Source organism: Magnolia sinica, chromosome 1 (genome assembly GCF_029962835.1).
Source record: "Magnolia sinica isolate HGM2019 chromosome 1, MsV1, whole genome shotgun sequence".
Lineage (NCBI taxonomy): Eukaryota > Viridiplantae > Streptophyta > Magnoliopsida > Magnoliales > Magnoliaceae > Magnolia > Magnolia sinica.
In genome coordinates this window covers 23037064-23052210 of record NC_080573.1, presented here as the reverse complement: position 1 = coordinate 23052210, position 15147 = coordinate 23037064, and the positions used below count along the sequence as shown (strand labels likewise).

The 15147-nt window shown below is 37.9% G+C and overlaps 1 protein-coding gene across 7 annotated transcripts; it reads right to left on the bottom strand.

Moving 5' to 3' along the window:
- Positions 1-5634: 5634 nt before the first annotated feature.
- LOC131243019 (leucine-rich repeat receptor-like serine/threonine-protein kinase At1g17230) lies at positions 5635-14177 on the bottom strand. Of its 7 annotated transcripts, none has more exons than XR_009169815.1 (4): positions 9612-14176; positions 8161-8544; positions 6038-6355; positions 5635-5942 (listed from the first exon to the last, which is right to left on the bottom strand). XR_009169815.1 is itself a non-coding variant. In XM_058242106.1 (3 exons), exons 1-3 carry the CDS (start codon positions 12532-12534, stop codon positions 5932-5934), a joined length of 3318 nt encoding a protein of 1105 aa, XP_058098089.1. In that variant the 5' UTR covers positions 12535-14177; the 3' UTR covers positions 5635-5931. The 7 variants fall into 7 exon arrangements, 4 of the variants coding, with proteins under 4 accessions (XP_058098089.1, XP_058098073.1, XP_058098058.1 ...); XR_009169811.1 differs by having other exon boundaries at positions 5635-5919; XR_009169817.1 differs by having other exon boundaries at positions 5635-5908.
- Between the last annotated feature and the right edge of the window lie 970 nt (positions 14178-15147).

Genomic DNA, 15147 nt, shown 5'->3' with positions numbered 1-15147 from the left:
AGAGCATTACCAAATGCGGGCTATGCCCAAGCCTATCAAAAGGTAGAAGCCTACCCAACGGGTGGATGCGGGTTGACGACCTCTAACCTAAGCAGAGGGACGATCATCCCATCTGATGCATTCATACACCATTTGCATCCATATAATTGTACATGCATTTTTATGTTATTTTAATTGTTATGATTATGAACAATGCTCGGTTATTTTACTAAACCTGACCAGCTTATATTTTTATTGATGGAAAAACCATAAAGATAAGTCATTAGCAGATGATGTGACGTAAAAATCAGAAGGATCTACCGTACCTGAACACGACCCATGTGAAACGTGGTCATACTTATCTGAAGATGAAATGGCAGCATTAGACTATTTCTGATTATATGATTTATTTGTTAACATAATTTGATTAGCGAATAATACATATTGGTATTAATTTTGAGATTTTAAAAAATTATTTAGATTTATTTTATTGACATAATGTTTGCATGGAATAAATATATTTGTAATATGATGATATAATAAATGAATAATTTTTAATATCTATATTATTTTAAGAATCGTCAAGATTTATATATGCCTGGTTGATTGGTGCTAAGTGTTATGTATGTGTGATTAGAGTTGGGGTGGAACTTCGACTAAATGTAATTATCACATCTGATTAAACTGATTAAGGAATTAAGTTAGTACACTTTGTGTACGAGTTATAAACTGAAACTTGGGTCCTGAGGGTACACACTCTGGTACACTTTGTGTACAAGTTACGAACTGAAACTCGGGTCCTGTGGGTGCACACTCTGTACTCGAATTTTGAGGCGTGACAGAATGGTATCAGAGAGAGACCTTTTCCAAAACCTAAAGTGATCGTAGGTTATGTACCCTACTAAATTTCATAAATTGTAGACCCTTGAAATTACAAACATTTTATTAGGATAACCTCTCTTGATTGATGTATGGATTGATGAAATTAGAGACCCAAATTTAAGTTCGTATTAATTTTTGTGGAATGTAGAATTAAAATTTAGATTCCCTACACTCTTATTTAAATATAATTTAGATTATGATAGATTAATATAACGAAAATAAATTTTAAAAATATTTAATCCACAAAATTCCACTGGATAACAATGGGCAACAAGAATTACCCAACTTGTAAAATTCATAACTATAAAAGTAATAGTCCGATTGAGGCGATTTGAAAACCTGATCGAAGATAAACAAGTCTAAATTAAGATAATCTCATAATCACTATACTAATCCAGTGAGTTAGTACAGGCTGGTCATAAATCATAAAATTTTGGGCAGGTTTGACTGCAGGAATTTTAAAAAATTTTGTAGTTGAAATGTTTAGCTAAAGTTTACAAAGACATAGTGAACTTATAATAAGATCTCTAGAAAAATTTTGAACATAATCTGAAATTTCAAGTACAATAAAATGTGATAGAAACAACAGTCATCAAACTGAAAATTAATCTGCCCATACTGATTTTCTATCGATTTAGCTAATAGAGTTATTTTATTTTATTTTATTTTATTTTGATAATTACCTTTGGTTAAATTAAGATTTTTATTTAAAGTATTACATACACACACACACACACACACACACACACACACACACATATATATATTAAGTGTAAAAAAAAATAAAAAATAGACTCTATTAAATTTTAAAATTCCTTCTTATATGATTATAAGTCCATACTTGGTGAAAAGAACAAAAAAAAAAAAAAAAAAAAAGAATTTTTACTTACAGAAAAAAAAAAGAAGAGAAGAGGAAAAATTAAATATCAAACTCATTAGAATTTTTTATTATTTTTTTTTCAGGTATAGGACAACGTCTTCCCAAAATTTCAAGATATAGGGAAGGTATTTCTAATTTTCTAACAATTTTGACATTTTAGAGTGAAAATCTATTTTAATATCTTTGATCAAACTAGATAAAATTATTGCTCAAAATAATTCCCGAATATTTTTTTTTTTTGAGTCATGTACATACCCCTGGACAATTCCATAAAATTTTATGAAGTTTCAAGTTGTAAAGAAATTATAAACATTTAAACAATAGGCTATAAACGATAGAAACGACTGTTGGACAACATGATTTTTTCCCCTTAGCAGCGATGAAAACCTTAGTAAAAGTAATGATTTTAATCTATTTTTTTTCACTAGATAGTTAATGGCATACTTTCCAAATTTCAAGTCATTCTGACTTTTGGTTCGAATGTTAAAATTCAGTAAATAACATTGTGTTTGTCAGCCCGAATTTAAAATTTTTCGTTGGTCATTTTAAAAGATGCAATATATAAGATCATTGATTTTTGTGATGTTTGAAACTTATAAACCCAACCAAAGACTCCATAATATTTTTTTAAAAAAAAAATTCCCCTCGTATTTTTTTAAATAATGAAAATCATCTGATTTGAGAAACTCATAACTAATTAAGTACGAGTCCAATTAAGGTGATTTAAAGGTCACATCGTAGATTGATAAATCGAGTTCAAAAGAAAATAATTAAGAAACTAGAAATTAAATTATTATTATTAAAAAAGAAAATTTTAGTTTTATTTTTAACTGAAAAAAAACGTTTATTTCTATACAACCCTCACTGTCTGAATTTTTGAATCTTCTATAAACCTTAGTTTTTGACAAAATTTTTCATACTTATAAATTCACTACTAGAAAAACTAAGAGACCGATCCAGTGTCTAAAGCTATCTATAACATAAGCGTGACTAACGCCATTAAAACCAGAAAATTTTGAGATGTTAGTTTCTAAATCTCGAGGATGAGATTTTATTTTAAGGGGGTAGAATGTAACAATTCTAAATTTTGGTGCATTAAAAAAATACTAAATTAAATATTAAAGATTTTATTTTTAAATAAAAAATAAAAATAAGTCAATAATTGAGTTGGTAGAGACATTCTTAATTGAGAAGGAGGTTTAAGGATCAATTCGTGGAGTAGCAATAATAATTTTTTTTAAAAATCAAATGTCATAAAAGAGGAAGCTTAAAAAAAAGGGAGAGAAGATTCTAAGAGGGCTTGATCAGGTAAGTTCCAACCCTTATATCTTTTTAATTTTTTTATTATGTTGTTAATTTCTTCTTGATCTATACAATGTATGATATGGATCATCCACATAATTATTGTATAGGTGTGTAGAGACAATTTTAACAAAGTGATGCTTTATGATTTTAGATCTGTTCAGTATTATTTTAGGAATAAATTTAATGGGTACAATCTGATTGTGTTAAGATAGATCTGAACGGGTCATTTGATCCTAAGCACCAAAAGATAATAGTGCCTTAAATTTCAGATCGATCCGACCATTGGATGGGTCACACTAGTTAGATCTAGAAATGTTTAATAAGGGAATCTTTGATTTTTGCACAAGTGTTGGTATTACTTGGCGTAAAAGGTCGATATGAGCTATTGCTATATGCGTGGTTAGATCCACACCATTTATCCAATGTGTAAAGGCGAAACATGCCAATAACTTAACAATCTGGATGATCCAATCATCAAGTGGGCCCCACCATGTAAAATAACTAGATGAATAACAATATTGTTGATATAAGTGATATGATTTCTGAATTTAAGCCAACCTAATTAGCTTGTGGATTCTACACTACCAAACTCAGGTGAGTAGCTCAACTTGTCTTATAATTCATTAAAATTAAAATAAATCGTTTATGATTATTTGATTGATTGATATATTGATTTGAGTATTTTGTTATAATAATTATACGTGAAATTCGTATGTGAATATTCTGATCAAGACAACTATACCAAATATAAAAAATATGTATTTACATATCATGATCAAGACAACTATACCAAATATAAAAAATATGTATTTACATATCATCCATCATTCATTACATTTGCATAATGCATGGTCGATCCTAGGGGCCCTCCATGGAAGAAATGTCGATCTTAGTAGAGCGTTATCTGATATGGGCTATGCCCAAGCATACCGAAAGGTGGAATCCTATCCATCGGGTGGACGCAGGCTGACGATCTCCAACCCAAGCAGATGGACGATCATCCCATCTGATGCATTCATACACCATTTACATTCATATCATTGTACATACATTTTTATGTTATTTTAATTGCTATGATTATAAACCATGGTGGGTTATTTTACTAAGTCTGGCCAGTTTACATTTTTATTGATGGAAAAACCGTATAGAGGAGTCATTAGCAAATGATGTGGCACAAGAATCGGAAGGATCTACCGTACCTGAAACGACCCATGTGAAACGTTGTCATACTTATCTGAAGATGAAGTGGTAGCATTAGACCATTTCTGATTATGTGATTTATTTATTAGCATAGTTTGATTAACGCATAATACATATTGGTATTGATTTTGAGATTTGAAGAAATTATTTAGATTTATTTCATTAAAACAATGTTAGCATAAAATAAACATATTTGTAGTATGATAATATAATAAATGAATGCTTTTTAATATTTATATTATTTTAAGAATCGTCAAGATTTATATATACCTGGTTGATTGGTGCTAAGTGTTATGTATGCGTGATTGAAGTTGGAATGGAACTTAGACTGAATGTAATTATTACCTCTAATTAAACTGATTAAAGAATTAAGTTAGTACACTTTGTGTACGAGTTACGAACTGAAACTCGAGTCCTGAGAGTGCACACTCTGTACTCGAATTTCGGGGTGTGACAATACACTTTCCACATGAGCCTCACAAGTCTTGAATTTCAGTACTTTTTTAAGGAAAAAAAATAAGGCCATTTTTGTGATTTCATAGCAGAAAAAGCACCACAATATAAATTTCACTCATGAAGGCATTACTTGGTAAAAGATAAATTCCTCATGAATTTTGCCATACAAATCCCTAAATTTTAAATATATTTTTACATCATGATCACGAACAAAGTTTTAACTAATTTTTATGCTAATAACATGATGATATTGGTAAAATTAAAAATAACCGATATTTTGAAAATCCGGCAATAATATTATTTATTTGATTTTTATTTTTTGGAACTAAGGCAAGAATTTCAGAATCTAGTCTGTATTTGTCACTACGACGAGCACAAGATGCATGTTTTGGTCGATGGTAATCTAGATACCACTTGCCACAGACAATCCGCAGTCCTTACCCAGATCTCCCCAAAATTCCTGCATGGAGTATAAATTGAGTTGTATTATTCTTGATCATCCTTAGGCCTACAGCTACACACTAGTGGAGCGGTGGTTTAAGACTCAGACCGTTGATCTGATGGCCCATGCAACCGGTCCAGTTTTGGCCAATATCAAATGCACTGTTGCATAGGACCAATCAATTAAGGACATTTTGAATCCAAATTCAAGATTTTCACTAGCTGAGATTTTTATTCAATCAGTTGCGTTTGACAGCCTGGATTTAGGAGAAATTTTTTTAAAAAAGGCAACTTCATGGAAACAAGGAGAGATCATTTATGTCAGTTAGAGATGCTTTTCAAAATTCAGGATTTTGCAATCCACCTTTGAAAATCCTAGTTGGATTTGGAATCCAGGATTTTCCATGGGGCCAAACATGATTTGGATTGAAAATCCTGGATTCCAAGTCCAAACTGCCCAAAATTCATACTGCCAAGGAGGGAGGGAGGGAGAGGAAGTAACAGTTGTATGCTTATCCTCCAAATTACATAAATCACAATGGAAATAACTCTACATGATTATTGGCACTGGCAGAGAGAGAGAGAGAGAGAGAGAGAGAGAGAGAGAGAGAGAGAGAGAGAGAAACAGTTGTATGCTTCTCCTCCAAATTACATAAATCACAATGGAAATAACTCTACTTGATTATTGGCACCGGCAGACAACTTTCTGGTGTCATGTTTGAAATGCAATCAAACAGCCTTCTGCTCCATTCTCCACCAGTCTCACTGATCCCCATCTGCAAAATCTTCTAATCAACCTCTACACAGTACAATTTCTTTGAATTAATCAATAGACTACTCAAAAATCAATACCAGATCTGAAATCTGGTCATGAGGTGAGCATGTGTTCCATACCTTTTTTAAACCAGGTAAAAATAAAAAGAGAAAATGCCACTTTTGTTGGAGATCAGTACCATGAAAACAGTAGGCCTATGCTCTACCGTGAACATCACTGGGCGTAAAAGTCAGGCCTCTCTGCTCATCAGGTAGGCTGCACTGTTGGAATCAATTAACAATTGACGGTCTGACTCAACATTCATGTGAGCAGATAGGCTGATTATTGAGAGGTTTGATCTTCATGTTGGAACCTCATTTTCATGATAGCAATTTTCTATGAAAGTGATATTTTGGTGGGAAAAGGCGGTGCGGTTCCTGAAGTTGTCGCACCATGGCCTGTGGGGGAGGGGATCAGTTCTCAAATGGAAATGAATGAGAGGATAATTGCAATCAACTGTAGAGACTAGACGGATCAGATTTCGATTCGTTATGCTTCTAAACCATGTTTGGGATCAAGCTCAGCAACAGTCCTATGTCATAAGGGGGTAGCCCTAAACATCTCTCTGTTGAATCAAGTTCATACAGCGAGTTTGGATGCTTAGTTGAACTGAAGTGCTTTATTTCAATTAAATGTGAAGGAAATGACCGATATGACCATGGGATTATTTCCGCTCATAACCATGACCAGACCCTAACTGCAATTCCATGCATTGCAGTTTGGAGATGAAACAATCGGAATTGCTATTATGGACAGGGGTTCATCTGTCAGCATGAATGGAGTGGGGCTGGCCCCTCTTTGGACAGTTCATCTTTTATTTAATTGCATGATGGAAAGACAATTGAATTGAGCCCCAACATGGCTATTATTTCAGGATGAAGATTAATCTATTTCAGCCAGAGAAGCAAATCAAAGAAGCGAAAAGCAACTGCTCTAATCACGTTTCTTCCATATCTTTAGGTTTGGTGGTCTTGCAGTGAAATTTGTGGACAACTAGTGAATGTGAAACGGAAGAGCTGGAGTTGTGAATTAGACATGCAACTTGGGCGCGTTGGGTCAGGTTGAGGGTCAACCAGAGCCCAACCCGACCTCACGAGGATGCAACCCGCAACCCAACCCAACCAAAATTCCAACCCAAGGTGCCCAACCTTACCTAACCCAACTGAAATACATGTGATTATTCCCAACCTGACCTAAGCTGACCCTAATTTGCTCAAGCCGAACCCTACCCGAATTTAAATCGGGCTCGCATTTCCAACCTGAGCCCTACCCGAATTAAAATTGGGCTGCCATTTCCAATCCAAACTGACCCAGACTCAGGTTTGGGTCCAATCAGGTTCACCTGAACCCAAGTTGCAGCCCTATTGTGATTATATATATATATATATATTGACCAGATGACTGTTCTCAGAGTGTTTATTACAGAGGATTTATGCAAAATGGAATAGAGGTGCTGTAGGATACTTGCTAGCAAAAGCAGATTGATAGACACAATGATCAATGAAAAGGAGAAGGAAATTAAAAAATAAAAGAAAAGAAAAAGAACAGGTCGGTTTCTAAAGAAGAAAAAAGGTAAAACTAAAAACAGCCTGAAGTAGGGGAGAAGTTATAGAAGTTGGGTATCTGTATATAATTACTAAGAAACACAAAACTGAACAGCTGAGATCCCGAAAAGCTGACGAAGAGAAATTATGCAAATTTGAGATACTTGGATCATGGACATGAACCACTAGGTCCACTACAGTCAGGAAACATGAGGACGGGAATCAGGATGGGGTCAACAATGTGGGACACATGGTTTGGATCAAGACTGTTGATTTGATGAACCCCACCTTGGATGGGAGATTTCCCAGAAGTCTCCTAGTTTAAAAGATCCTAAAACTTCACCTATTTCACATTGAATGTGGACCAGTGCTGCATTTGCTCAATTTTCAACCATCTATTTGTAGACTAACATTGAAGGCAGCTCTTCCAATTTGGGACATTTCTAGGGAACGCATCCACAGTGGGGCCCATCAGGATAACAGACTGTATATATGGGTCCCTGTACCTCAGAAAGGTATACATCTGCTGATGCTTGGGACCCAGCAATCCTTTACAATCGAAACCCATCTTTTGTACGACTAGAAGTAACGGTATTATAACTAGCAAGAGGATGCCATAATTCCATGAATTAATTTACAATCTAATAAATATTTCTAACCTTTGAAAGCAGAATCCTCGTCTAAAGGCGTTTCAGATGTAGGAGAGGATAGAGTGACGCATGAGGTCTCCCTAGCATCAATCAACATCGCGATGACCTCTCTCATGTTCGGTCTATCAAACGGGGACATGCTGGTACAAAACAATGCGATTTTGAGTACCAGGGACATCTCTTCAACTGTCCTCCTCCCACTCAAATCCAGACGGCTGTCGAAAACCCAAGATGTCAGCATTGCATCCTTGATAGATCTCCTCACCCAAGTAGCCAGGTCTCCACCTTGGTCAAGGGGCTGAATTGGAGACCTCCCAGTAACTAGTTCCAATAGAACAACTCCAAAGCTGTAAATGTCGCATTTTTCTGTGACTTTCATTGTGTAAGCATACTCTGCAAAGGTAAACAAATGATGTTAAGGCACTGCATGTACCCAGGGAACACAAAAATATTAAGCACTTGTGCAAGATAAGAGAAAGAGGCAGTTTTTGAAATCTAGTATCAATCCAATGTATACATCCTATGCAAGTTGTTATTTCCACGAGATCTTGAGGGGTGATTTTTTTTTTTTTTTTGGGTAACAATAAGTGTATTAAGAGACTTGCCGTCAACCCTCTCTTACAAGGGGTGAGCTATGGTGGTACAAGGCAGATGTGGGGCCCGCATGATGCATAAATAAAATCAACCAGTCCATCATGTGTGTCATTGCATGTTACCCTCAGGGCCCTAAAATCTGGCTGCTCTGTGAATCAGGAGGGCATCACCACAAGGAACAAGCTGTGAGGGAACGTCCACACTTGATTCAAGTGGAGGGCCCACCATGCAGTGTATGTAAAATCCAGGCCATTCAGACCCTTCATCTAGTCTGGATGAAGGGTCAAGCAGAAAAAACAGGATTTTTTGCAATTCAGGTGGGCCGCTGTGTAAATCAAGGGTGGGCGTCTCCTCTAACATTGGTCCATGTTGTGGCCCACTTGAGTGTTGGATCAAATTGCTTTTCGGCACCTGAGAGTCATATGAGGTGACGCATCTGATGGAGGGGTTGTATGGACCTTCATATGTGACATGGACCCCACATCTGCCCAGTACCAACATAAGCTTAGTTCTATTGACGGCAGGTGTTGATTACAAACTAAACCACTGCAATGCACAATCAAATAAATGATAACATGAAAGTAGACAACAAATGTTAACTAAGAAAATTTTCCAAAGGAAACATATGGAATAAAAGCAGAAACGAGACAAATTCCATTACAGGTAAATCCGCATAGAGTGGTTTTGTTTGATATAGAATATACAGATTAAATGTGCTTAATAAAATGCTGACCCTCAGAACAAAATTCGACATTTCATATGTACTTAGTAATTACTGTGTTGGAACAATCAGCAGGAGAGAAAATGCATTAAAGAGGGAATCTGTGCTTATGCAATGTTCAAAATAAGCAAAATGGCATTCTTACCAGGAGCAATATAGCCATATGAACCCGCAACAGCAGACATGGATCTGGAGTTTGAGAGGTCAATCAACTTCGCCAAGCCAAAGTCCCCCACATGTGCTTCCAGAGCTTCGTCCAGTAAAATGTTGTTGGATTTTATATCACGATGGATGATTTGAGGTCTGCAGTCGTAGTGGAGATAGCACAAACCCTTTGCCGCTCCAAGAGCTATTTTATAGCGAGTATTCCAGTCCAGAGAGCATGTTTCCCTGTTTCCATGGAGCAATTCCCCAAGGCTTCCATTTTCCATATATTCATATAGGAGAAGGTTCGAATCTTGATGGTAGCAGAAGCCGTAGAGTTTGACAATGTTACGGTGTCTGATTTTCCCCAGGGTCGATATCTCAGCATGGAAACTGTTGTCGACACTCGAACTTTCTCCACAGGACTTCAGCTTCTTGACAGCAATCAACTGACCATCAGACAAAGTAGCTTTGTAGACAGTGCCACAAGCTCCTCTTCCAATAACTGCACTCTCTGAGAAATTTCCAGTAGCTTCTATAAGGTCCTGATATGTGAAACCTTCTTTGGGAAAATAATAGTCATCAGACACATGGTTCCTTTGATCTTCTAGTGAAACAAAGACAGGTACACGGCGCTTTATAATCCAACAAATACCCACTGTTAGAATCAAAGAAATTGATCCCACAATTACAGCGCAGATGCTGATTATTTTTGCCTTTGAAGCATCCTTCCCCATCCAGCTTGGATGTGCAGCAGAAGATGGCACTGAAGATGACTGGCAAGCATTTGAACCTGAAATGCATAAGCCACTATTCCCCCAAAAATTGCTGTCGTCCATCCTTCGTAGTGCAGGAGAGTTGGGTACTTTACCGACCAGGTTATTATTAGAGAGGTTGCACACCAAGAGGCTTGAGAGGTCAGCAAATGACGCAGGTATTTCACCGTCAAGCTGATTGTTGTTCAAATAGAGGGACTCCAACATTTGCAAGCGTCCCAGCTCAGATGGTATCTCCCCAGAAAGAATGTTATGGCTGACATTGAGAGTGATTTGCAAGGTAGTAAGCTGGCCCATCTCAGCAGGTATGAGACCAGAAAAATAATTCCCACCCATTTGTAACTCTGTTAGTCGAGACAGACCCCCTAATGTGCCTGGTATGGTTCCATTCAGTCGGTTATCAGATAGCTTAAGCAGTTCCAGATTTACAAGATTGCCAACCTCTTCCGGGACATATCCAGTGAACTGATTTCTGCTAAGATCAAGCCTCTGGAGCTTTGTACAGTTTGCAAGCTCATGAGGGATAGTTCCGGAAAGCAAGTTAGAGGAAATATTGAAGATAACGAGCTCTGACAGTTCTCCAATCTCAGGAGGAATCTGGCCACCAAAATAGTTCTCTGACAAAAGGAGCCTCTCGATGATTCTAAGCTTGCCTATTTCCGAAGATATCATCCCTGAAAATCTGTTCTGATATAGTTCTAGCGCAATCAGATTTGGAACGCTGGATAATTCAACAGGGAGGTTACCTGTAAGGTGGTTATTCCCCAACCTTAACTGTACAAGAGACTTGCATGTTTTCAACCCATCAGGTATGTTACCAAACAGCCTATTCGACCAAAGACCAAGGTAGCTCAACTTTTGGAACCTGCAGAGTTCTGCTGGTATGCTACCTACAAGGTTGTTCTCAGACATATCTAGAACAGTGAGATTACTGTTAGCACCGAGAAGAGGAGGTATTGTGCCTTCGAGGTTATTGTCGAAGAGTTGCAAATACTCCAAAGAGGTAAGGTTCTGAAACTCTACTGGAATTGCACCTGTCAGATTATTGATCGACAAATCTATTCTCCTCAGCTGGTGCAACAGCCCAAGCTCCCGGGGAATACTTCCCTGCAGGAGATTTTCGAATAGATGAAGCAACCGAAGACTCTGAATAAGGCCCAGCTCTGCAGGAATGAACCCTGTTAATTGATTCTCAGAAAGATCAATCTCGATGGCACTCCTGCAATTGCTTAGTTCCCTTGGAATCGCCCCGCTCAACTGGTTGGTATAAGTGTATAGCCTTTTCAACTTGGATAACTTCCCGAGCTCCTTGGGAATGCCTCCAATCAACCTATTGTCATTCAAGGCAAGCATCTCTAAACCACTGCAATTGCCGAGCTCAGGTGGAATCTCACCAGATAAACTGTTTTGCCAAAGAATCAAAGTGGTGAGATTCTTAAGCTTCTGAAGCTCCCGAGGGAGAAACCCTTCAAGCTTATTCTGTGCCAACCCTAGAATCTCTAGACTATCACATTCGCTGATTTCAACAGGCACTGGACCCGACAGAGAATTCAGACCCGCTCGGATAACCCATAGCTTTTTCAACATACTAATTGACAAAGGAATCATGCCGGTGAGATTATTGCTGTAAATGACAAGCTCTTCAAGAGAAGTCAAGTTACCAACCTCCGCCGGGAGTTCACCGTAAAGGAAGTTCTCACTCAAGTAAAGTTTTCTCAAGGAAGACATTCCGCAGAGTTCAGGTGGTATTTCACCATGAAGACTATTTGTGCTAAGGTCCAGAACTTCTAAACTACTACAATGAGCAAGTTCCATAGGGATGGGACCGGAGATCATGTTTTTTGACATGTTGAATGTGGTTAAGAGACTGAGGTTACAAATGCTGGTAGACAAACTACCAGACAAATTGAAGCAATGGAGATTTATGGAAGTTACCGTAGAATTGATACAACTTATACCATTCCAACGACAAGGAGTTAAATCTGACGAATTCCAGCTTTGAAGATTGTTGTGATCATCAACTAGAGCTTTCTTGAACTCCAGAAGCTGGGTCCCTTCTTCATTGAGCGCTATTACAAAGATGATGCTGTAACAAATGGTGAAGAAGGCCAACTGGGAAAGCCTACTGAAGTTCCAATATATTGTCATTTGTACAGGATGGAGTGCAAGAGGAGGTTAATACACTATAAGAATGCTAGATACTGATACAGATCATTTCCTCATGTCAGGCACTGGCGCTCAAAGACAAACATGCCTCAACTCTTGAGGAAGAAGGAACCTCAACGTCACATGATCGAATGATATGGAATTCAAACAAAAACTCTTCTCCAGTGATGAACAATTTCTGAAGGAAAAAGGCCAAGAAAGTAGCTAGAGAAAGATCATATGCGTTTAAAACTCCTGCTGTTAAAGAATACAAAACTGACCGACTCTCAAGCAGATTCTACCAAAATTGTTCTAGAAATGCACATTTCTGGAGAAATTCAATTGTTAAATGGTACCAAGAACGCGAAAATACCAAATTACAACACTCTAAATCAAGAAAATCATGCTATACAGATCATGAAAGTTGCACCTAGTAGCAAGATGAAACACAAGAAAGCCTACAACATTCTACTAAAAAGACAAGAAATCCAATGGTAAAATTTGCAGAAAACACTCCCAAAACCTGAAATTCGATAAAATTGAATGGTAAAATTCGCAGGAAACACTTCCAAAACCTGAAATTCAGTAAAATCGAACGGTTAGGATTCAACTCTAAGAGAAAGTGAGGTAACAGAGTAAAAATAATCAAATTCTCACGCTTCTAGGCGAAGTGGACCCCAGTAAAAAAAAAAAAGAAAAAAGAAATATTTTCAAAGCAAGACCACTTCAGATTGGAAGAAAGAAAGAGATGATCCATGGATAAATCAATCACTTCAAATTCTGGACGACGAAAGCCCCATAAAAGACGCATTTCAAGGAGATGATAAGCAGCTACCGCAACAAAATGACATTAGGACGTCAACTGACTATCAGCACCAGAACCTCAAAAAAACTGAGGATTTTACACTTCTAGACACCACAGAACTCAAGAAAAGGCAATTCACTTGTTCGCAAAGCGATCCTGCACCTAAACCCCCAAGAATTTCACAAAAGGACGGCATCCGAAGTGAGAATTCCCCAAATCAAGCTTTCGGAGTCAATCACGAGACAAAAACAAGATCATCGACCAAAAATCAGAGCTGAAACCCCGGAAAGACGAGGAATTCACGATCCTAGACGATTCAGATCCCGAGAGAAGCAGATTCCCAGCTAGAAACCCTAGAAACTCGCGGAAAGGTCCTTTCCGTGGCGGAATTCCCATACGAAGCAATTAAATGAGGAAGGTGAGATAAGGTAGCATCTGCTCCTGCTGCTGCAGATCGATAGCTTTTAAAAGGAGCGCAAGAAGCACGAGAGAGAGAGAGAGAGAGAGAGAGAGAGAGAGAGTCACGATCTGGAGGATGGGTTCTTTGGTTGGGAATGGAGTCAACGACGCTTTCCACCGCCTTCTGGAGGGGGGACGGCTGTTGCTTTATACGGCGTGGATACGCTTGGGAAGAGGATGAGCTCATCTCCTCCATTGAGAAGATAGGCTTTTGCTGCTGCTGCTGTCGTTGTAGTTGTGGTTGCGAGATGTTATGATTTCTGGAACGACTGAGAGTAGTGGTGGAATGGAATCTCGCAATCTTCTTCCGCGGCTGCCGCAACACCACCATTCCTGTCCTTCTCCGCTTTTTTAGGTTGATTTTTTTCGTGGGGACTCTCTTTTTCCAAAAGCGGATTGCGCACTGGTTAACTCATCACGCTATAGCGTACTGAGTAAACTACACGGGGCCCACAGTAATTTATATGCTTATCCACGCCGTCCATCCGTTTTACCAGATTATCTTAGTATATGTTGTCAAAATAGAAGCATATCCAAAGCTCAAGTAGACCACACCAGAGGAAACAATGTGAATTGAATGCTTACCGTTGAAATCTTCTCGTGGCCATTAAAGTTTTGAATCAAGCTGATATCTGTGTTTTCACTTCATCCATGTTTATGTGAGCTTATGAACGGGCTGGATGAAACATAAGCATTACTGTGGGCCATTGGAAGGTTACTACAGTGGACGTTATTATCCTTACTATTTCCTTTGGTGTGGTCCACTTGAAATTTGGATATGATTCAATTTTGATCTCAACCCCTAAAATGATCTGAAAAAACGGATGAACGGCGTGGATAAGCCAGGTACATTCAAGGTGATTCCAAGAGAATTTACTCAGGACGATGAAGCTTACTTAGTTACTCACCACGCAAGATACGCTACCTTGTTTTTCTGTTCTTTTACTTTTGTCGCGACTGAGCCTGAGGATCTTGCGTGCGTCGCTAACCCGGACCACGTGCGAGATGCATACCGTGGGACGCTGATTGCATCCTGACCCTCCAATAGCGAAGGTGCTTTGTGGGCCCCACAACGAAATATGCATTTTATCTATGCCGCTGGTTCAATTTTCCAGATCATTTTAGGGCATATAAAAAATGAGGCATATTCAAATCACAAGAGGACCACACCATTAGAAAACAGTGGTGGTTGAATGCTTACCATTGAAAGAGTTTTTAGGCTTACCATATTATTTAGCTGCCATCCAAATAAGATAACACAAGCCTAGACGAAGAGAAAACACAAACATCAGCTTGTTTTCAAAGCAAGATCATCATTGCACATATGCAATCTCCTGGTATTGTTCATTCAT